The sequence below is a fragment of the Salvelinus alpinus genome, chromosome 17 (assembly GCF_045679555.1).
Source record: "Salvelinus alpinus chromosome 17, SLU_Salpinus.1, whole genome shotgun sequence".
Taxonomy (NCBI): Eukaryota; Metazoa; Chordata; class Actinopteri; order Salmoniformes; family Salmonidae; genus Salvelinus; species Salvelinus alpinus.
Window position 1 is genome coordinate 48,395,728 of NC_092102.1, and position 23,377 is coordinate 48,419,104.

General features: G+C 43.4%; 1 protein-coding gene across 1 annotated transcript; it reads right to left on the reverse strand.

Annotated features, from left to right (window-relative positions):
- Window positions 1-15,241: 15,241 nt before the first annotated feature.
- LOC139543106 (ATP synthase F(0) complex subunit B1, mitochondrial-like) lies at window positions 15,242-23,131 on the reverse strand. Its single transcript, XM_071349275.1, has 7 exons — window positions 22,986-23,131; window positions 22,091-22,127; window positions 20,651-20,793; window positions 18,550-18,713; window positions 17,981-18,106; window positions 17,404-17,583; window positions 15,242-15,483 (listed from the first exon to the last, which is right to left on the reverse strand). Exons 1-7 carry the CDS (start codon window positions 23,011-23,013, stop codon window positions 15,406-15,408), a joined length of 756 nt encoding a protein of 251 aa, XP_071205376.1. The 5' UTR covers window positions 23,014-23,131; the 3' UTR covers window positions 15,242-15,405.
- Between the last annotated feature and the right edge of the window lie 246 nt (window positions 23,132-23,377).

Genomic DNA, 23,377 nt, shown 5'->3' on the forward strand with positions numbered 1-23,377 from the left:
TTTGATAGTGCTAGTTTTAATGTAAGCAGTCCTCCCAAGGAGAGAACACCATATCTTGCTGCTCCCTCATTTGTCAGTTGCTTGCCGGTCTAAAAAAAAAAAAAAGAGTGCATGTGATGTCTTACATTTTGGAGAAGGACTTGTACTCCAGCCATGCTTTAACATCTGGAGGTCTGGACTGGAGGGAATCGCACCTCCTGGCCCTCATCCCAGAGTTCCCCTCCATCCAGAGTCTCCAGAACATTCTTGGCAACATGACCCTCCTCACCACGTTCATTACGGACTCTCCACCACTGCCCTGACTTGTCCATTTTCTAGAAGAAGAAAATAAAACATACACTCAGTGTCTACAATATTAGGAAATACCTTTCATTGACAGACTGACCAGGTGAATGCTATGATACCTTATTGATGTTACTTGGCAGTCCGACGGACAAATCTGGGTTTGGTGGATGCCAGGAGAATACATAGTGCTAACTGTAAAGTTTGGTGGACAAGGAATAATGGACTGGGGCTGTTTTTCATGGTTCAGGCCCCTTAGTTCCAGTGAAGGGAAATCTTAACACTACAGCAAACAATGACATTCTAGACGATTCTGTGCTCTCAATTTTGTGGCAACAGTTTGGGGAAGGCCCTTTCCTGTTTCAGGATGACAATGCCCCCGTGCACAAAGCGAGGTCCATAGAGAAATGGTTTGTCAAGATCAGTGTGGAATAAATTGACTGGCCTGCACAGAGCCCTGACCTCAACCCCATCAAACACCTTATGAACGCCGACTGCGAGCCAGGCCTAATCAACCAAAATCAGTGTCCGACCTCGCTAATACTCTTGTGGCTGAATGGAAGCAAGTCCCCGCAGCAATGTTCCAATATCTAGTGGAAAGCCTTCCCTGAAAATCTACTTCAATCAGTGTAAATGAAGGAGAGGAGACAGGTTAAAAAATATATATTTTTTTAGACATGGATTGTGTGTATACCATTCAGAGGGTGAATGGACAAGATCAAACATTGAACGAGGTATGGTAGTAGATGCCTAGCGAACCTGTTTGGGTGTGTCAAGCACTGCAATGCTGCTGGGCTTTTCACGCTCAACAGTGTCACCTGAATACACATACCAAACATGACTATAAATCATTTTTCTCTTCAGTAAACCACAGAGAGTTTATTGTTCACTAATTGTAGCACACATAACCTAATCCTACACGGGGGCTGTCCTCTGGCCAGCTATGTCTGTCAACAAGATACTTTTTTCACTGACATATTTTTCTAATATTGAAAACCACCATCAATTTTGTTGTTTTGATTCTGGATGGGATTGGACATTCACTGCTATGACTGTTCCCCTGGACCACCTTCATAATGCCCAGCTCCTGGTGGTTTAACCCTAACCACAACCCTCCTGGACCATCTCTCCCTTCATAATGCCCAGCTCCTGGTGGTTTAACCCTAACCCTCCTGGACCACCTCTCCCTTCATAATGTGTGTCCGGATGCTCAGCTCCTGGTGGTTCAACCCTCCTGCACCACCTCTCCCTTCATAATGCTCAGCTCCTGGTGGTTTAACCCTAACCCTCCTGGACCACCTCTCCCTTCATAATGCCCAGCTCCTGGTGGTTTAACCCTAACCTCCCTGGACCACCTCTCCCTTCATAATGCCCAGCTCCTGGTGGTTTAACCACAACCCCCCTGGACCACCTCTCCCTTCATAATGATCAGCTCCTGGTGGTTTAACCCTAACCTCCCTGGACCACCTCTCCCTTCATAATGCCCAGCTCCTGGTGGTTTAACCACAACCCCCCTGGACCACCTCTCCCTTCATAATGATCAGCTCCTGGTGGTTTAACCCTAACCTCCCTGGACCACCTCTCCCTTCATAATGCCCAGCTCCTGGTGGTTTAACCACAACCCCCCTGGACCACCTCTCCCTTCATAATGATCAGCTCCTGGTGGTTTAACCCTAACCTCCCTGGACCACCTCTCCCTTCATAATGATCAGCTCCTGGTGGTTTAACCCTAACCTCCCTGGATCACCTCTCCCTCCATAATGCCCAGCTCCTGGTGGTTTAACCCTAACCCCCCTGGACCACCTCTCCCTTCATAATGCTCAGCTCCTGGTGGTTCCTGGCCATGAAGTCATAGATCACATGCATCCTCACTGGGGCAGGAAAGGAGATGAACAATGCAATATCAATGTAGTAACAATGCAATATCAATGTAGTAGCAATACAATATCAATGTAGTAGCAATGCAATATCAATGCAAAGGAGACAGAGCAACACAATGTAGTAGATATATAATAACAATAGAATAGTTATATAATTACAATGTTATAACTATGTAATAGCAATAGAATTGTTATATAATTACAATGTTATAACTATGTAATAACAATAGAATAGTTATATAATTACAATGTTATAACTATGTAATAACAATATAATTACATTGTTATAACTATGTAATAACAATAGAATAGTTATATAATTACAATGTTATAACTATGTAATAACAATATAATTACAATGTTATAACTATGTAATAACAATAGAATAGTTATATAATTACAATGTTATAACTATGTAATAACAATATAATTACAATGTTATAACTATGTAATAACAATAGAATAGTTATATAATTACAATGTTATAACTATGTAATAACAATATAATTACAATGTTATAACTATGTAATAACAATAGAATAGTTATATAATTACAATGTTATAACTATGTAATAACAATATAATTACAATGTTATAACTATGTAATAGCAATAGAATAGTTATATAATTACAATGTTATAACTATGTAATAGCAATAGAATAGTTATATAATTACAATGTTATAACTATGTAATAACAATAGAATAGTTATATAATTACAATGTTATAACTATGTAATAGCAATAGAATAGTTATATAATTATAATGTTATAACTATGTAATAACATTAGAATAGTTATATAATTACAATGTTATATCTATGTAATAACAATATAATTACAATGTTATATCTATGTAATAACAATAGAATAGTTATATAATTACAATGTTATAACTATGTAATAACAATATAATTGTTATATAATTAATGTTATAACTATGTAATAACAATAGAATAGTTATATAATTACAATGTTATAACTATGTAATAACAATATAATTACAATGTTATATCTATGTAATAACATTAGAATTTTTATATAATTACAATGTTCTAACTATGTAATATCAATATAATTACAATACAACTGATTGGCTCAAATGCATTAAAGATAGAAATTCCACAAATTAAATTTTAACAAGTAATTGCTCAAATATAAGTAAAAGTATAAATTGTTTCAAATTCCTTCTACTAAGCAAAGCAGGCGCCACCATTCTCTCTTTAAAAAATGTAAGGATAGCCAGGGGCCAGGGGCCAGGGGCCAGGGGCCGCTCTCCAACACAGAAATAATTGACAAAAGATGCATTTGTGTTTAGTGAGTCCGCCAGATCAGAGGCAGAAGGGATGACCAGGTGTTGTCTTGATAAGTATGTGAATTGGACCATTTTCCTGTCCTGCTAAGCAGTACTAAGTACTTTTGGGTGTCAGGGAAAATGTATGGAGTAAAAAGTACATTATTTTGTTTAGGCATGTAGTGAAGTAAAAGTACTCAAAAATATAAATAGTAAAGTAAAGTACAGATACCACAAAAAACTACTAAAGTAGTAATTTAAAGTATTTTTTACTAAAGTGCTTTACACCACTGCTGGTATAAAAAATAGTTTTTTTTGCCTGTTATCTTGGCATTAATACGTGTCACATATCAGTTTGCAAACATATATATATAATTGAGTTAAGAAAGCTGCATACAAACATGGTCTCTTTTTGGTTTTCTTTCTTAAAGCAGCTCCAAAATGCAGGTGTTTCAGCCTAGCTCAGTGCTTTCTGTGGTGTTGGGGCAGCCAGTGGAAAATATGGAGCGTAGGGGGGGGTAATGTTCTCTAGTTGCGCCGTGATTGGCTCAGTGTTCTGTCACTAGAATCAAGGACAGGAGGAATCAAGCACAGAAGGAATCAAGGACAGGAGGAATCAAGCACAGAAGGAATCAAGGACAGGACGAATCAAGCACAGAAGGAATCAAGGACAGGAGGAATCAAGCACAGAAGGAATCAAGGACAGGAGGAATCAAGCACAGAAGGAATCAAGGACAGGACGAATCAAGCACAGAAGGAATCAAGGACAGGAGGAATCAAGCACAGAAGGAATCAAGGACAGGAGGAATCAAGCACAGAAGGAATCAAGCTCAGAAGGAATCAAGGACAGGACGAATCAAGTACAGAAGGAATCAAGGACAGGAGGAATCAAGTTCAGAAGGAATCAAGGACAGGACGAATCAAGCACAGAAGGATGCCTTGTACTTTTTCCAGACAGAGCTAAAGACGGACCATACTCCCTGCCGTTCCTGTTGCCATACAGAGGAGGACCAACGGGCCGGAAGCCATTCCCATTCGCCTGTTGACCAATGATGTTCTCCAGATTACTTCTGAGAAAGAGAGAGGTGCAGGAGGTGTGTGTATGTCGTACTGGTCTCTGCTTGGCTCTCTGCGAGGTTCAGGAGGAGCGTTGTGTTGGACAGCCTTGTCCAGGTCTCTGATGGGTTCTGCCTAGAGGAACAGACAGCACCACTCTGTCTCAGGATAACTCATACACTACGCCACTACATCCAAAGGTGGAATGGGGGTTGAGGAGGAAGTCATGGGAGCAACAGTTCCCAACGTGAAATCACTTTGACATGTATGAAGTGCATTATAAGCTGTGTTCCTGGTATTGTCACAGTGGTGAATTCCTAGAGTGACTTTTTCTTCTAATTCCAGCCCTGACTAAATCTATCCAAGATATTCTCCTTCAAAAATGTAACAACAACAAATATATATATTATATCCACTCATCCACTGATGTTTCCCAGAGTCAGACAGTGGGATGAACTTTGACATGAATTTACAACTTGACATCTTTACCCTGAAAAGGGCCTCTGTTTAACTTGTCGGTATTAGCTGATGTTATGGTGAAATCTGTAACTCGTTCATGTACTGTGGCATTAGGGTGGTGAACTCTGTAACTCATTCATGTACTGTGGCATTAGGGTGGTGAACTCTGTAACTCGTCCATGTACTGTGGCATTAGGGTGGTGAAATCTGTCTCACTCACCCCGACCTACTCACACTGGAACATGAAGACCCAGCTGTCCAACACTGCCTTGGTCTGGACTACACATCCCAGAGGGCACAGATTCCAGCTCTGCCTGTCAAGAGAACAGAGGGGTAGGGAGAAGGTGAACAGGGAGTTGTAGGCACAGCTGTCCAACACTGCCTTGGTCTGGACTACACATCCCAGAGGGCACAGATTCCAGCTCTGCCTGTAGAGAGACCATAGAGACACAGCATACAATTGCCTGGACACAGCTGAGGTCAAGCTATACAACACCCAATAAATACCACTTTGTTTAATTTGCATCTAGTCAGTTGTACAACAGAAAGGGGGATACCTAGTCAGTTGTACAACAGAAAGGGGGGATACCTAGTCAGTTGTACAACAGAAAGGGGGTACCTAGTCAGTTGTACAACAGAAAGGGGGATACCTAGACAGTTGTACAACAGAAAGGGGGATACCTAGTCAGTTGTACAACAGAAAGGGGGGATACCTAGTCAGTTGTACAACAGAAAGGGGGGTTACCTAGTCAGTTGTACAACAGAAAGGGGGATACCTAGTCAGTTGTACAACAGAAAGGGGGGATACCTAGTCAGTTGTACAACAGAAAGGGGGATACCTAGTCAGTTGTACAACAGAAAGGGGGGATACCTAGTCAGTTGTACAACAGAAAGGGGGATACCTAGTCAGTTGTACAACAGAAAGGGGGGATACCTAGTCAGTTGTACAACAGAAAGGGGGGATACCTAGTCAGTTATACAACAGAAAGGGGGATACCTAGTCAGTTGTACAACAGAAAGGGGGATACCTAGTCAGTTGTACAACAGAAAGGGGGATACCTAGTCAGTTGTACAACAGAAAGGGGGATACCTAGTCAGTTGTACAACAGAAAGGGGGATACCTAGACAGTTGTACAACAGAAAGGGGGGATACCTAGTCAGTTGTACAACAGAAAGGGGGGATACCTAGTCAGTTGTACAACAGAAAGGGGGTACCTAGTCAGTTGTACAACAGAAAGGGGGATACCTAGACAGTTGTACAACAGAAAGGGGGATACCTAGTCAGTTGTACAACAGAAAGGGGGGATACCTAGTCAGTTGTACAACAGAAAGGGGGATACCTAGTCAGTTGTACAACAGAAAGGGGGATACCTAGTCAGTTGTACAACAGAAAGGGGGGGATACCTAGTCAGTTGTACAACAGAAAGGGGGGATACCTAGTCAGTTGTACAACAGAAAGGGGGGATACCTAGTCAGTTGTACAACAGAAAGGGGGATACCTAGTCAGTTGTACAACAGAAAGGGGGATACCTAGTCAGTTGTACAACAGAAAGTGGGATACCTAGTCAGTTGTACAACAGAAAGGGGGGATACCTAGTCAGTTGTATAACAGAAAGGGGGATACCTAGTCAGTTGTACAACAGAAAGGGGGATACCTAGTCAGTTGTACAACAGAAAGGGGGATACCTAATCAGTTGTACAACTGAATGCCTTCAACTGAAATGTGTCTTCCTCATTTAACCCAACCCCTCTGAATCAGAGAGGTGCGGGGGGGGGGGGGGGGGCTGCCTAATAGACATCCATGTCTTCGGCGCCCGGGGCACAGTGGGTTAACTGCCTTATTCAGGTGCAGAACGACAGATTTTTACCTTATCAGCTCGGGGATTCAAAAACCTTTCGGTTACTGGCCCAAAGCTCTAACCACTAGGCTACCTGCCCAAAGCTCTAACCACAGTCACGGGAAATGCTTGCGTTTACCCGCTGTATTGTAGCAGGGTGGAAGTCTTTTCGTGGTAGCAGGGTGGAGATAACCACTTGTGCGTTGGGGAAAGTAGAAGAAGCTTTTTCAATCACTCCCTTCAGTGCTGTGGCCACCCTTTCCTGCTGTGCTCTCAGGTCGTTTGTGCCTGTGTGTATTATTATGTGGCTAGGTGAGCCTAGTTTGTCCTCAGACAGAAGGTCTAGGGCGCGCTGGGTGTTTGGACACCAGAGTTTAGACACACTGTGTTTGGGAAAAAGTTTTTTTTCTTCTATATATTTCCCATTTGAGTCCATAAGAAGGACAATCTGTGTCTTGTGTTTGTCCTCAGTGGGTCTGGGGGGGTTGTCAGGAGGGCTATCAGGGTGGCTGACAGGGGGGGTGCTCAGGGGGGGTGAGAGCTGCTGGGCTTGGGGGTTTTCTTTTGTCTGTTCTGTTGTGATGTCGTTTCTATGGTCAGGGTCTGGTGTGGACTGTTCTGCTGTGGTGTCGAGACTTTTGTCCGGTGCTGAGGTGGGCTGTTCTGCTGGCGTCTCTGTGGGGATGACCACCTCCCTAGTGGGTTGTTCTCTGTCACATGCCATCCCCCTCAACCTCTCCTCCAGCAGTCTGATCCTCTCCTCCATCCCCCTCTCCCTCTCCTCCTGTAGTCTGATCCTCTCCTCTAGTGCTCTGTTCTGCTCCTGCTTCTGCTCTTTCTCCTGTTGATGTTGTCTCACCACTGTCCATAGTGCAGATATGTCTTTCTCCACCTCCAGCTCTCCAGGTCTGGTTAAGGGGGTGTTGTTGTGCTGGACTGTTGTCTGGGTCTGTGCTGACTGGAGTGTGATCACCTGCTGTTCCAGCTCCACCTGCCTTACCTCCAGCTGGGTGAATTTATCCTTCATTTCAATGAGGGAGAAGTACTCTGTGCTGGGAGGTTGACTGTCTGCTGAGGGTTGCTCGTCTGTGTGATTATATGATGAAGACGTCTGGTCTGACCCGCTTTGGGTGGGGGTATCTTTATCAAGGGAGAGCTTCTCCTGCTGGGCTAGTTCTTTGATTAGATGAAAGTCCAGCTGAAACTGTTTGTGATTGCCCTGTACCAATACTGTTCCAGACTTATATAGATTTATATTAGCTGACTCAGAGTCCTCGTTGTCAAGTATCCTGAGTTTCCACCCCTCGTTAATCCCCCCTCTCTTAACAGAGGGGTAGTGTGCTAATATAGCACTGTGCCATGCCACTGGATGGTTTGTGTGGAAGATAAGGTTGCTGATGTTCCCATTTTTGTAATAGTCAGCAAAAAGTGTCTCTTGATTTTCCATAAGGAGCTTCATTTTGTGATCTTTTCTTGCCTTATCATTCTTTGCAATCCCAGGGTACTGTATTTTAATTACCTCTGAACAGCGGGAGGCAGCTTCTAAGGCCTCTCCATTTGGTTGGGGTAGACTATTCGACTCTCCTGCCATTGTTGGGCTAATGGGCTTTGACACCTCTCACTTGACACTTAAGTGCTAGTTGAATTTGTATCAAGCTTGGCAGAATTATGTTACCATTCAGTCCTTATAAAGTAATGTCATGTATTTTTCTTCTTGGCTTTTGGAAATAGAATATAGTTTCAGACTAAACATTACTCACTCAGTTCCAGGTTGGGTGGTGTTTTCAGGTTTCTGTTGTTTTCCAGAGGATTTGCTGTATAATCCTTGGTATTTGTGAAATTTTCAGGTGATTCCGTAATTCCATCCAAAATAAGGTTGTAGGTTTTGAGTTTTGATTTGAAGTGAGGGTTATGTTGTAGAGGGTAGCATCCTGTATGTGTTCCTGACAAAAAATCCAAGTTTATCTAACTCTAAATTTATCTTTTTTAAAGAAAATGCTGAAAAATGCAGGAGCTCATCTGACCGTGACCTCTCCTCTCTCTCTCTCTCTCTCTCTCTCTCTCTCTCTCTCTCTCAATTCAATTCAATTCAATTCAAGGGGCTTTATTGGCATGGGAAACATGTGTTAACATTGCCAAAGCAAGTGAGGTAGATATTATACAAAAGTGAAATAAACAATACAAATTAACAGTAAACATTACACATACAGAAGTTTCAAAACAATAAAGACATTACAAATGTTATATTATATATACACAGTGTTGTAACAATGTACAAATGGTTAAAGCACACAAGTTAAAATAAATAAGCATAAATATGGGTTGTATTTACAATGGTGTTTGTTCTTCACTGGTTGCCCTTTTCTTGTGGCAACAGGTCACAAATCTTGCTGCTGTGATGGCACACTGTGGAATTTCTCCCAGTAGATATGGGAGTTTATCAAAATTGGATTTGTTTTCAAATTCTTTGTGGATCTGTGTAATCTGAGGGAAATATGTCTCTCTAATATGGTCATACATTGGGCAGGAGGTTAGGAAGTGCAGCTCAGTTTCCACCTCATTTTGTGGGCAGTGTGCACATAGCCTGTCTTCTCTTGAGAGCCATGTCTGCCTACGGCGGCCTTTCTCAATAGCAAGGCTATGCTCACTGAGTCTGTACATAGTCAAAGCTTTCCTTAAGTTTGGGTCAGTCACAGTGGTCAGGTATTCTGCCACTGTGTACTCTCTGTTTAGGGCCAAATAGCATTCTAGTTTGCTCTGTTTTTTTGTTAATTCTTTCCAATGTGTCAAGTAATTATCTTTTTGTTTTCTCATGATTTGGTTGGGTCTAATTGTGCTGTTGTCCTGGGGCTCTGTGGTTTGTGTTTGTGAACAGAGCCCTAGGACCAGCTTGCTTAGGGGACTCTTCTCCAGGTTCATCTCTCTGTAGGTGATGGCTTTGTTATGGAAGGTTTGGGAATCGCTTCCTTTTAGGTGGTTGTAGAATTTAACGGCTCTTTTCTGGATTTTGATAGTGGTTAGCCTAGTGGTTAGAGCGTTGGGCAGGAAGCCTAGTGGTTAGAGCGTTGGGCAGGTAGCCTAGTGGTTAGAGCGTTGGGCAGGTAGCCTAGTGGTTAGAGCGTTGGGCAGGAAGCCTAATGGTTAGAGCGTTGGGCAGGTAGCCCAACGCTCTAACCACTAGGCTTCCTGCCCAAAGCTCTAACCACTAGGCTTCCTGCCCAACGCTCTAACCACTAGGCTACCTGCCCAAAGCTCTAACCACTAGGCTACCTGCCCAACGCTCTAACCACTAGGCTTCCTGCCCAACGCTCTAACCACTAGGCTACCTGCCCAAAGCTCTAACCACTAGGCTTCCTGCCCAAAGCTCTAACCACTAGGCTTCCTGCCCAACGCTCTAACCACTAGGCTACCTGCCCAAAGCTCTAACCACTAGGCTACCTGCCCAACGCTCTAACCACTAGGCTTCCTGCCCAACGCTCTAACCACTAGGCTACCTGCCCAAAGCTCTAACCACTAGGCTACCTGCCCAACGCTCTAACCATTAGGCTTCCTGCCCAACGCTCTAACCACTAGGCTACCTGCCCAAAGCTCTAACCACTAGGCTTCCTGCCCAAAGCTCTAACCACTAGGCTTCCTGCCCAAAGCTCTAACCACTAGGCTACCTACCCAACGCTCTAACCACTAGGCTACCTGCCCAAAGCTCTAACCACTAGGCTACCTGCCCAAAGCTCTAACCACTAGGCTTCCTGCCCAAAGCTCTAACCACTAGGCTTCCTGCCGCCTCTATTTGATCTCCACAGGATAGTCTGTCACCAGCATTCGACACAGACAGAGACGATACAGACACACAACAAACAGTCATGTCTGTTATTGACAACGCATCTATTACAGAGACAGAAACCTTGGTCTCCATTTACAAACAACAATATATACATTTTGATACGTTGTACATTGTTTGGAGACAGGTGTCAGTTAGCTAGCTAGCTTGGTCTCGATGTCGTTGAGATGGAGGCCTCCTCCCTGGACGTCCAGGATCATCTCCTGTCTCCAGACCAGGCCCTTAGCCTCCAACCTCTGCAGCCTGGTCACACAGTCATCCAGGCTGAGCACCTCCTGGCCCGTCCAACTCACACGGTAAACAGGGGCTAGAATGGAATAGAATAGAATGTGAACAGGAGCTGCTAAACAGAGTTATAGGGAGACATGACTCCTATTCTACATGACAGTAAAATCATACCAGATCTACACAATGTATTTCAATCTGAATTTTCATAATTAACCTTACCTCCACCCTGCACTGGAAGTTATCCGGTTGTTTGTTCGTTGTTTCTGAATACTCCTTCCTTTGAGCTAAAATATTGAATTGAATCATTAGGCCTAGTGCTTATTGAAAGATTGAATTGAATCATGAGGTCTAGTGCTTATTGAAATATTGAATTGAATCGTTAGGCCTAGTGCTTATTGAAAGATTGAATTGAATCATTAGGTCTAGTGCTTATTGAAATATTGAATTGATTCATTAGGCCTAGTGCTTATTGAAATATTGAATTGAATCATTAGGCCTAGTGCTTATTGAAATATTGAATTGAATCATTAGGCCTAGTGCTTATTGAAAGATTGAATTGAATCATTAGGTCTAGTGCTTATTGAAATATTGAATTGAATCATTAGGTCTAGTGCTTATTGAAATATTGAATTGAATCACTAGGCCTAGTGCTTATGGAAATATTGAATTGAATCATTAGGCCTAGTGCTTATTGAAATATTGAATTGAATCATTAGCCCTAGTGCTTATTGAAATATTGAATTGAATCATTAGGCCTAGTGCTGATTGAAATATTGATTTGAATCATTAGGCCTAGTGCTTATTGAAAGATTTAATTGAATCATTAGGTCTTGTGCTTATTGAAATATTGAATTGAATCATTAGACCTAGTGCTTATTGAAATATTGAATTGAATCATTAGGCCTAGTGCTTATTGAAAGATTGAATTGAATCATTAGGCCTAGTGCTTATTGAAATATTGAATTGAATCATTAGGCCTAGTGCTTATTGAAAGATTGAATTGAATCATTAGGTCTAGTGCTTATTGAAATATTGAATTGAATCATTAGGCCTAGTGCTTATAGAAATATTGAATTGAATCATTAGGCCTAATGCTTCCCAAAATGATTCCCTCATTGGGTAAACATGATTGAGGTGTGAACCGTGAACTCACTGTATATGGACTTGGCACTGGGCCTGGACCATACTGGACCATACTGGACCTCTGAGAGGGGGGATCCTCCTGAGGGAACCGTCTACAACACACACGTCAACCAGTACAGACTCTTCTGTGTACTTATAGGCACTAAAACATTACTATATGTCGTCTGACACTAGATCAACAAGCATCTGTGAAGTGCACTATTACCAGTATCAACAAAAGTTGAAAACAGCAAGACTGAGGGAGTTGTAGGATTGCAGAGTAAACTGTCGTAACAGTTTCCTGTGGACACCTTTGATATAAGGTGCTAGATCATATTATCACTACTGGCTTTCCTTGACCGGATCTAGCACTCCACTTAATAATCAACACAATGACACTACAGGTGTATTCTGTACCTCGGTTGAGATTACAGGTGTATTCTGTACCTCGGTTGAGATTACAGGTGTATTCTGTATCTCGGTTGAGATTACAGGTGTATTCTGTACCTCGGTTGAGATTACAGGTGTATTCTGTACCTCGGTTGAGATTACAGGTGTATTCTGTACCTCGGTTGAGATTACAGGTGTATTCTGTACCTCGGTTGAGATTACAGGTGTATTCTGTACCTCGGTTGAGATTACAGGTGTATTCTGTACCTCGGTTGAGATTACAGGTGTATTCTGTACCTCGGTTGAGAGGGAAACGACCTGCTACTACTCCCAAAACATGTTTTAATCGTGACGTCACCAATCTGCAAAGGTCACGTTAGTGCATCAGCAGGTAGCAGGTGTGACACAGAGTGCGACCTGTTGGACACATCATAGAACAGGAAGGAATGTTTCCTCTGCTGTACACCACATCACAGAACGTTGACTTGGAATGATCATTCAACTCTAGTTCTATGGAAGCCTCACTCCCCTTTACTTCTGATCGAGTAATCAGTATTAAAAGCTGAGACGGCTATTATAATTCCAGAATTGATTCAGTATATGACTTAGTAGTAAAAGGAAACCAAGAAGGAACAAGCTGTTACACGTACACTTGGCATCAATAAGACACTGGTTAATCACTACCAACGGATTGGTTTGAGAGTCTATCATAGTTGTCATGACGTTGCTCTCTTTGAGTACAGCGAGCACCATCCCCCTTTCTGTCTGCTGCGACCTCAGGTCGTAAATTCCTGGAGGAGATTGTCTCTATACTGTGGCCATGAGGAGATAGAGTGAGTTTTCATAGAGAGAACAAAGGAACTTCTTCCACCTCACAGAACTTGAGAACTGAACAATATTCATGTTCTGGAGAATGTATAAACGGTCGGTGAAGAATCCAGCTTCGAACTGGTCCGTTTGGTACAATTTGTGACACTCATGGGAGACAATACAGCCACATTACCATAACGCTGTTTATATAATAGCCTCGGTTATGAGGATTGCAGCTAATTGCTGTACAGGATGAATGAGGAAAGATTAAACTATTTGTGAAATTATGGGATGCTATGTAATGATGTAATGTGAGAGAATTGTATTTCTGTGTAAAGTTTCACTTAAGTCACTGGCACGCCCCCATGAACACAGGCATGATCTGGCGTCATGGGTCAGCCCTTTCTGCTCTTCCGAATAAAACCCCCAGCTTGAGAATTTCTCAACAGACCATGTTTCTCTCAATTACGAGAGGACAAAGGTTGCAGACCAGCTTACCCTCGATAACGAGAGGGCCAAGGTTTGAGAGGAGACCAGCTTACCTCGATAACGAGAGGGCCAAGGTTTGAGAGAAGACCAGCTTACCTCGATAACGAGAGGGCCAAGGTTTGAGAGGAGACCATAAACCTGAGTATAAGCGAAGGTTTGAGTATATGGCTGAATCTTTTAACCAAACCACGTGGTTAAACTCTTAGACTATCTATACCGACAGAAGAACAAGTCTTTGATATTAATTACTAGTTTGCAGCTAGGAATTTGGTATCATTGAACGTGAAGACCGACAACCACCGAAACTTCTAATCTATAACGACATGAATGTCACTCTGAACTATCCATTCTAACCACGACAGAGACGACTAAATGGGGATTCATAATAAACCCCAGGAAGAGTAGCTGCTGCCTCGGTAGGAACTAATGGGGATCCATAATAAACCCCAGGAAGAGTAGCTGCTGCCTTGGCAGGAACTAATGGGGATCCATAATGAACCCCAGGAAGAGTAGCTGCTGCCTTGGCAGGAACTAATGGGGATCCATAATAAACCCCAGGAAGAGTAGCTGCTGCCTTGGCAGGAACTAAATGGGGATCCATAATAAACCCCAGGAAGAGTAGCTGCTGCCTTGGCAGGAACTAATGGGGATCCATAATGAACCCCAGGAAGAGTAGCTGCTGCCTTGGAAGGAACTAATGGGGATCCATAATAAACCCCAGGAAGAGTAGCTGCTGTCTTGGCAGGAACTAAAATGGTGATCCGTAATAAACCCCAGGAAAAGTAGCTGCTGCCTTGGCAGGAACTAATGGGGATCCATAATAAACCCCAGGAAGAGTAGCTGCTGCCTTGGAAGGAACTAATGGGGATCCATAATAAACCCCAGGAAGAGTAGCTGCTGCCTTGACAGGAACTAATGGGGATCCATAATAAACCCCAGGAAGAGTAGCTGCTGCCAAGGCAGGAACTAATGGGGATCCATAATAAACCCCAGGAAGAGTAGCTGCTGCCTTGGCAGGAACTAATGGGGATCCATAATAAACCCCAGGAAGAGTAGCTGCTGCCTTGGAAGGAACTAATGGGGATCCATAATAAACCCCAGGAAGAGTAGCTGCTGTCTTGGCAGGAAGTAAATGGGGATCCATAATAAATACAAATGCATAACGTTTCACTTAATACTGCCAACAAACATTACAACACTCATACTATTATTTTATGGCCAATCCTTCAGACATTACAGTATCTTATGCCTTAAAACATGAGGTCCAATATTACCTGTGAAAATAACCTGTGTCCTGTTCACTGGTTCATGATCAACCTGCTCATTTTTCCACTGTTGGCATACATGTTGAAGACAAAGCCTCCCCAAACCCATCGGCAGGTAAAAAACACAAATATCCAACCTTAACTTCCTGCTTGGAAACATCACAGTCAAATTGAGTAGGGTGTATTCAGCGAGGCAAAAAAAATCTGATCAAATATATTGATTTCACAATAATGACGTTGTACATATTGAAAACATTCTCTATCCGTGGTTAAGAACACCAAAACTAGAACTGAATAAAATGAAATTTTATTTTATGATCAGTTGACATGTACAGTATACACAAACATATGGACAGCCCATATATGGTTAAATATATATGGAAATTGTTTATTTGTAATGAAACGTGAGCATCAAACAGTTGGGGTTGAGGAGAGAAGGTCGAGACAGCGGTGAATTAAGCAGTGGCCTTAGCCTGCTGGACTTTAGCCAACATCTTCAGGTCTGTGATGCACTTTGCAATACTCGTCTTCTCCTGAAACACAAAATTAACACTTTCTTTGGTTACTACATGATTCCATATGTGTTATTTCATAGTTTTTGATGTTTTCACTATTATTCTAAAATGTAGAAATAAAGAAAAACCCTTGAATGAGTAGGTGTCCAAACTTTTGACTGGTACTGTAAATAGACCTACCCCCTCTATACACACATACATGACCTACCCCTCTATACACACACCCCTTAAATACAGCAGTCAAGTACGTCATGTCCCCATCTCTATATACTGACTATATTCTTTTCAAGAGGGCCACCATTGTTCCTGTTACCAAGCTAGCTAAGGTAACAGCTAAATGACTACCGCCCCGTAGCACTCACTTCCGTCATCATGAAGTGCTTTGAGAGACTAGTCAAGGATCATATCACCTCCACCCTACCTGACACCCTAGACCCACTCCAATTTGCTTACCGCCCCAATAGGTCTACAGATGATGCAATCACACTGCACACTGCCCTATCCCGCCTGGACAAGAGGAATACCTATGTAAGAATGCTGTTCATTGACTACAGCTCAGCATTTAACGCCATAGTACCCTCAAAACTCGTCATTAAGCTCGAGACCCAGGGTCTCGACCCCGCCCTGTGCAACTGGGTCCTGGACTTCCTGACGGGCCGCCCCCAGGTGGTGAGGGTAGGTAACAACATCTCCACCCCGCTGATCCTCAACACTGGGGCCCCACAAGGGTGCGTTCTTAGCCCTCTCCTGTACTCCCTGTTCACACATGACTGCGTGGCCATGCACGCCTCCAACTCAATCATCAAGTTTGCAGACGACACTAGAGTGGTAGGCTTGATTACCAACAACGACGAGACAGCCTACAGGGAGGAGGTGAGGGCCCTCGGAGCGTGGTGTCAGGAAAATAACCTCTCACTCAATGTCAACAAAACAAAGGAGATGATCGTGGACTTCAGGAAACAGCAGAGGGAGCAGCCCCCTATCCACATCGACGGGACAGTAGTGGAGGAGGTGGAAAGTTAAGTTCCTCGGTGTACACATCACGGACAAACTGAATTGGTCCACCCACACAGACAGCGTGGTGAAGAAGGTGCAGCAGCGCCTCTTCAACCTCAGGAGGCTGAAGAAATTCGACCTGTTACCTAAAACACTTACAAACTTTTACAGATGCACAAATCGAGAGCATCCTGTCGGGCTGTATCACCGCATGGTACGGCAACTGCTCCGCCCACAACCGTAAGGCTCTCCAGAGGGTAGTGAGGTCTGCACAACGCATCACCGGGGGCAAACTACCTGCCCTCCAGGACACCCACACCACCCGATGTCACAGGAAGGCCAAAAATATCATCAAGGACAACAACCACCCGAGCCACTGCCTGTTCACCCCGCTATCATCCAGAAGGCGAGGTCAGTACAGGTGCATCAAAGCTGGAAACGAGAGACTGAAAAACAGCTTCTATCTCAAGGCCATCAGACTGTTAAACAGCCACCACTAACATCGAGTGGCTGCTGCCAACATACTGACTCAACTCCAGCCACTTTAATAATGGGAATTGATGTAATAAATGTATCACTAGCCACTTTAAACAATGCCACTTTTTATATGTTTACATACCCTACATTACTCATCTCATATGTATAGACTGTACTCTATACCATCTACTGCATCTTGCCTATGCCATTCTGTACCATCACTCATTCATATATTCTTATTCCTTCCTTTACACTTGTGTGTATAAGGTAGTAGTTGTGGAATTGTTAGGTTAGATTACTTGTTAGATATTACTGCACGGTCAGAACTAGAAGCACAAGCATTTCGCTACACTCCCATTAACATCTGCTAACCATGTGTATGTGACAAATAAAATTGTATATGATTTATATACACTCCAGTCAAATACATAATGTTCCCCAATCGGTCTCCCATCCCTAACCCACCTGCTGGGGGGTGATGCTGGTGACAACGTTCTTCTCCACCCAGTTAACCATGTGTTCCTGCTCCATGCGGCGGTGAAGGGTCTGCAAGGCGATCTGGTAGTCCAGCCTCTTCTTCACATCGTTGGTCACCATGTGGACCCTCTCCCTGCGGTTGGTCTCCAGTAGCATGGCCACGTTGTTCTGAGGTGTGGGGGGGGGGGGGGAGAACGGAGAAGAAAAGACATTAGCTCACCATCTCATGCTAAAATCATACCAAGACATTAGGGTCTGGTTTCCCTGACCAGACACGGTTTAGTCCTTCGATTAAAAAAACACTCTTTCAACAGATATTCTCCATTCACAATGCTTTTTAATCCAAGTTTACACTTTAATGAAGTCTGTGTCCGGAAAAACCAGCCCTAGGAGTGGTTACACAGACCTAGATGAAGCGTACTCCTGGACTGAAGACCATGTTAAATAGGTCATTCAAAAGGGATTGATTTGACCTCGTCGGAGTTGTGTGGTTTTGAGCCTAGGAGTTTTAGCTCATCTTTACCATAGAGACGAGACCCACGTTCTAACCTCATGTCACACTCACCCGCTTAGCGTCGAAGAGCATCTGTCGTCCCTCTGCCCTCCACTGCTCCTTCTTCTCATCCTGGACGGCCTGAGCCAAGCTAGTCATGGCCAGGTCCTTCACTTCCTGAGCCTTCTGCACTTTCTCCTGCAAAACCAGAACAGAACACACAGCCAACGTCAGAGGGTCAAAACCAGATAACAGAGGGTCATAGGTCAGCTATGAGACTACGAACCTCAGAGGGACATCGCATATGATGGACAGTTTGCATAACATATGAAATGTCTCAGGACTGGTGACTTTAAATAAGGGGGGGGCTAAAAGCCTCAATAGAAAATTCAGTAGAAACAAGGCTGTGTGTTAACATGGTGCATCTTCTCAGTACTCCAGAGCAGAAACACTGCTGGGGGAGTACTAGAGGAGTTGGGGCTGCTGGGGGGGTACTGGAGGAGTTGGGGCTGCTGGGGGGGGTACTGGAGGAGATGAGAAACACTGCTCCAGAACTACTACAAAAGTCCAAACGATTTATGCCAAGAAGACCTGCAATTAATGATCAAATAGGCCAAACAAACGATGGACAAATTTCGCACCTCGTTTAGTTTGTCAGCGAAAGCTGCAACGTCGGGGCCGAACTTCCTGACACCGTAGATGATGATCGTACCCATGCAGGCAGCAGCGAAGGTCTCGTGGTTGATGATGTAGATCTCCTTGGAGAGAATGTATGTGAGCAGCCCAGCACCCAGCATGTAGGGGCCTGAAGAGAACAGGAGTGGAGAAGCCAACGTTTATTTAGTGTAATTTATAGAGGAGAAGAGCAAGAGAAGCAGAACAGGATTTGGTTTCAGAGCTGGTCATGGGTGCACCTCAGCCACGCTCAAGGTCCTAAACGATATCATAACCGCCATCGATCGATCCGAGACAATACTGTGCAGTTATATTCATCAACCTGGCCAAGGCTATCGACTCTGTCAATCACTGCATTCTTATCGGCAGACTCAACAGCCTTGGTTTCTCAAATGACTGCCTCGCCTGGTTCACCAACTACTTCTCTGATAGAGTTCAGAGTGTCAAATCGGATGGCCTGTTGTCCAGACCTCTGGCAGTCTCTATGGGGGTGCCACAGTGTTCAATTCTCGGGACGACTCGTTTCTCTGTATACATCAATGATGTCACTCTTGATGCTGGTGATTCTCTGATCCACCTCTACGCAGACGACACCATCTTGTATACTTCTGGCCCTTCTTTGGACACTGTGTTAACTACCCTCCAGGCGAGCTTCAATGCCAAACAACTCTCCTTCCGTGGCCTCCAACTGCTCTTAAATGCAAGTAAAACTAAATGCATGCTCTTCAACCGATCGCTGCCCACACCTGCCCGCCCGTCCAGCATCACTACTCTGGACAGTTCTGACTTAGAATATGTGGACAACTACAAATATCTAGGTGTCTGGCTAGACTGTAAACTCTCCTTACAGACTCACATTAAGCATCTCCAATCCAAAAGGAAATCTAGAATCGGCTTTCTATTTTACAACAAAGCATCCTTCACTCATGCTGCCAACATACCCTCGTAAAACTGACTATCCTACCGATCCTTGACTTTACAAAATAGCCTCAAACTCTACTCAGCAAATTGGATGCAGAATTGGATGCAGTCTATCACAGTGCCATTCGTTGTGTCACCAAAGCCCCATATACTACCCACCACTGCGTCCTGTATGCTCTCGTTGTCTGGCCAAACCCACTGGCTCCAGGTCATCTATAAGTCTTTGCTAGGTAAAGCCCCACCTTATCTCAGCTCACTGGTCACTATAGCAGCACCCACCCGTAGCACGCGCTCCAGCAGGTATATTTTACTGGTCACCCCCAAAGCCAATTCCTCCTTTGGCTGCCTTTCCTTCCAGTTCTCTGCTGCCAATGACTGGAATGAATTGCAGAAATCACTGAGACTCATATCTCCCTCTCTAACTTTAAGCACCAGCTGTCAGAGCAGCTCACAGATCACTGCACATAGCCCATCTGTAAATAGCCCATTCAACTTCCTCATCCCCATTACTGTTATTTATTTTCTTTTGCTCCTTTGCACCCCAGTATCTCTACTTGCACACTCATCTTCTGCACATCTATCACTCCAGTGTTTAATTGCTATATTGTAATTATTTCGCCACCATGGCCTATTTATTGCCTTACCTTACCTCATTTGCACACACTGTATATAGACCTTTTCTACTGTATTATTGACTGTATGTTTGTTTATTCCATGTGTAACTCGTGTTTTTTGTCACACTGCTTTGCTTTATCTTGGTCAGGTCACAGTTGTAAATGAGAACGTGTTCTCAACTGGCCTACCTGGTTAAATAAAGGTGATTTCTTTTTTTTTCTTTTTTTAAACAAGGACGTAGGAACCTGGGGGTGATAATAGAACACTAGTGAGGAGAGTGTCAAGGGGAAAAGTAGATGGGAAGAGGGGATGGGAGTGGGAGTGGGAGGTGGAGAGTGAAAGTGCATGGCCACATTCAATAGGCAAATGTTGTTGATTATGTAGATAGAAATGTCATGAATACAGATTAAATTATTAGTTATTCAACATGTCAGTGAGGCATGTTTGTTCTACATGTCAGTGAGGCATGTTTGTTCTACATATCATATTTCTATCTGAACACCGTTCCAGGTTTGTGGAAGTTCTGCTGACCTGTGACTCCAGTCTTGGCGTACAGGAGCTGGAAGAGCTCCTCAGGGATGATGCCATGGCGTGTCTTGCCTCCCTTCTCTGGCAGAGCGGGGACTGGAGCTTGGCTGTTGGGGGACGTGTGGAGGTGGGACAGCTGGACCAGCCTGGGAGGACAGGGGACAGGCAGACTTTATTGTAGGAACTACGGAGAGGACGGGCATGTAGATCTTCAATGTAGAGTTCAAGGTCACCATTATCATTTTGTCACCCTCATTTAATTTATCTAGTTCGCCAATTCAAACTACTGGACCATTAAAATGACATATCTAGTGTTGTGAATTGGCATTTAGGGAAAGGGGAATACCTGGTCAGTTGCACAACAATGCATTGAACCGAAATGCATCTTCCGCATTTAACCCAACCCCTCAATCAGGCACAGCCGTAAATCGACATCCACGTCATCAGTGACCAGGGACCTGTTAATGTTGGGGGTTAACTGCCTTGCCAGCTCAGGGTTTTTAATGGTCTCCTTCTCTGCACTTCCCCACGCCAAGCCCCTCACGCCAACAAAGATGAGAGATCACTTATTCCTCTCTGACAAGCGGTTTCAACTCGTCTTTGAGGTTTGGTCAAACAGAACCGGTCGTATGGACACAAACACAATGACATTGTTTTACTGTAATAGAGGAGAACGTAACCTTTTTACAAAGATACCTTTTCATGTCTCAACTCCCAAAATGTAGAATTTAGTAGACCCGACTAAAACGAGAGCATCATTGAACATGATTGTAGGAAAATTAATGTTCAGCATTTTAGCCACATACTGTTACTTGCTAGCTGTCTAGTCTGTTTAATAAAATGCGCATTGAGCATAAAAATATATATTTATACAAGGAATTTGCAACTCGTTCTCATTCTGAGAAATAAGCATCTTATCCAGGTTGGCCGCTTGGTTTCAACATCTAAACCAAATGAACAGGCCGTGTCGTTCAAACAGTTGGAGACGGACAGGAGGGTGTATTCATAACAGTTAGACTGTTCTACCTTGTTAGCAAACAAATAGATCCAAGTTGGCTAGACTTTAAAATATAAATGTTATTTAACCTTTACTTAACTACAATGACGTGTCTACCCCGTCCAAACCCTAACGACGCTGGGCCAATGGGGCGGCAGGAAGCCTAGTGGTTAGAGGGTTGGGCCAGTAACCAAAAGATTGCTGGATCTAATCCCCGAGCTGACAAGGTAAAAAAAATCTGTCCTACTACCCCCTGAGCAAGGCAGTTAACCCACTATTCCCCGGGCGCCGAAAACGTGGATGCCAGCCCTACATACGGAAGACATTTCAGTTGAAGGCATTCAGTTGTACAACTGACTCGGTTTGAAATACAGTGTACTGACATTTAATTGTGTAATGTTTAATTAAGAGAACGTCATCTAGCTTCAGTTATAACAAGAGCATACCCAGCGCCGAGGGGACCACTGCTTTTTACAGCATTAGCTGGAGAAGAAGAGAAAACAACAGTCAATATAATTAAAAAGACAAGAAACATGTTTTCAATGTCATGAATTTAAGTGTCAATTAAACATGTGGTTGTTTGAAAGAGGCTGCTCTGGTGCTAAAAAAATAAAAAAAAATAACATAATGGTAGAGAATAATACGGACTTTTACTTATGCAGTCAGAGTCTGTGCTAGGGAACTGTGCACACTTACAAGGTTTCGCTAGCCAACGTTAAGTCAGCTGTCAAGCGCAATAGCCATGACATCTACAAGTGTTAGTATGCTAGCTAACGTTTGTTAACAAGTTAGTTGCCGTCCAGGATTCGACATTGTCCCTAACTAGCTAGCTAAATAGATAACCAACTAACGTTAGTTACCTAAATGTTTTGCCAACAACAAATACCTACTTCAAGACACCAATATCATGCATGATGAACTTGCACGATGAGTTGCCAACTGTCAGTTACAGTAAAGTTAGCTATGCTAACAGTTAACTGTGGAAGGCTTGCCACCTTTCCAAACAAGCAAGGGCAGAGATCAGAGACTAGTCTGGCTAACGTAAAAACAATGACTGCTACCGTGACATTTACAGTAAATAAATAACGTTAGTTATTCCAAAACATGAGTGCAATAACTACCCAGATTGGACAATAAAGAATCATTTGCACGTAACATTTACGGTTTGCTAGCTATATTTACCCTGTTCTTGCTACGTTAGCATGTTGCTCATTCAATTGTGATTGCGGCCTTCTCCTCCAGACTTTACCCTTCAGCTTTACATTTAAGTCAGCCACACTTCGTGGCATTACTACTGCTATTTCAACTCAATAGTACGGATGAACCGCTGACATTGCATACCTGAAACGAAAACGATCCTAGACAGCATGGTTAAACGAATAAGTGCCAAGTCTTCGATTTCCTGGCCACCTTCTCTTCGTGCCCTTCTACTGCAAAGAGCCACACAAGGATGGCGGAGAAATAGGAAATCATTGTCAAACGTCGCGAGATTATAAACGGGATTTGTATGTCCCTGTCATACAAATTGTCCTGTTGTTCAATGTTTAATCCACTAGGTAGCACACAAGTGAAATATATATGACCTTTGCCGCACGGGATATTTAGTTAAGCTCCTAAATATAGTTGCAGTTGAATTTGTTTTTAGCGTTATGAAAGGCCTAGTTTGAAAGCACAGTGTTTCAAGTCCAGAGGCAATCAGCCCCATGTTATTTTCAAACACACACACACAAAAT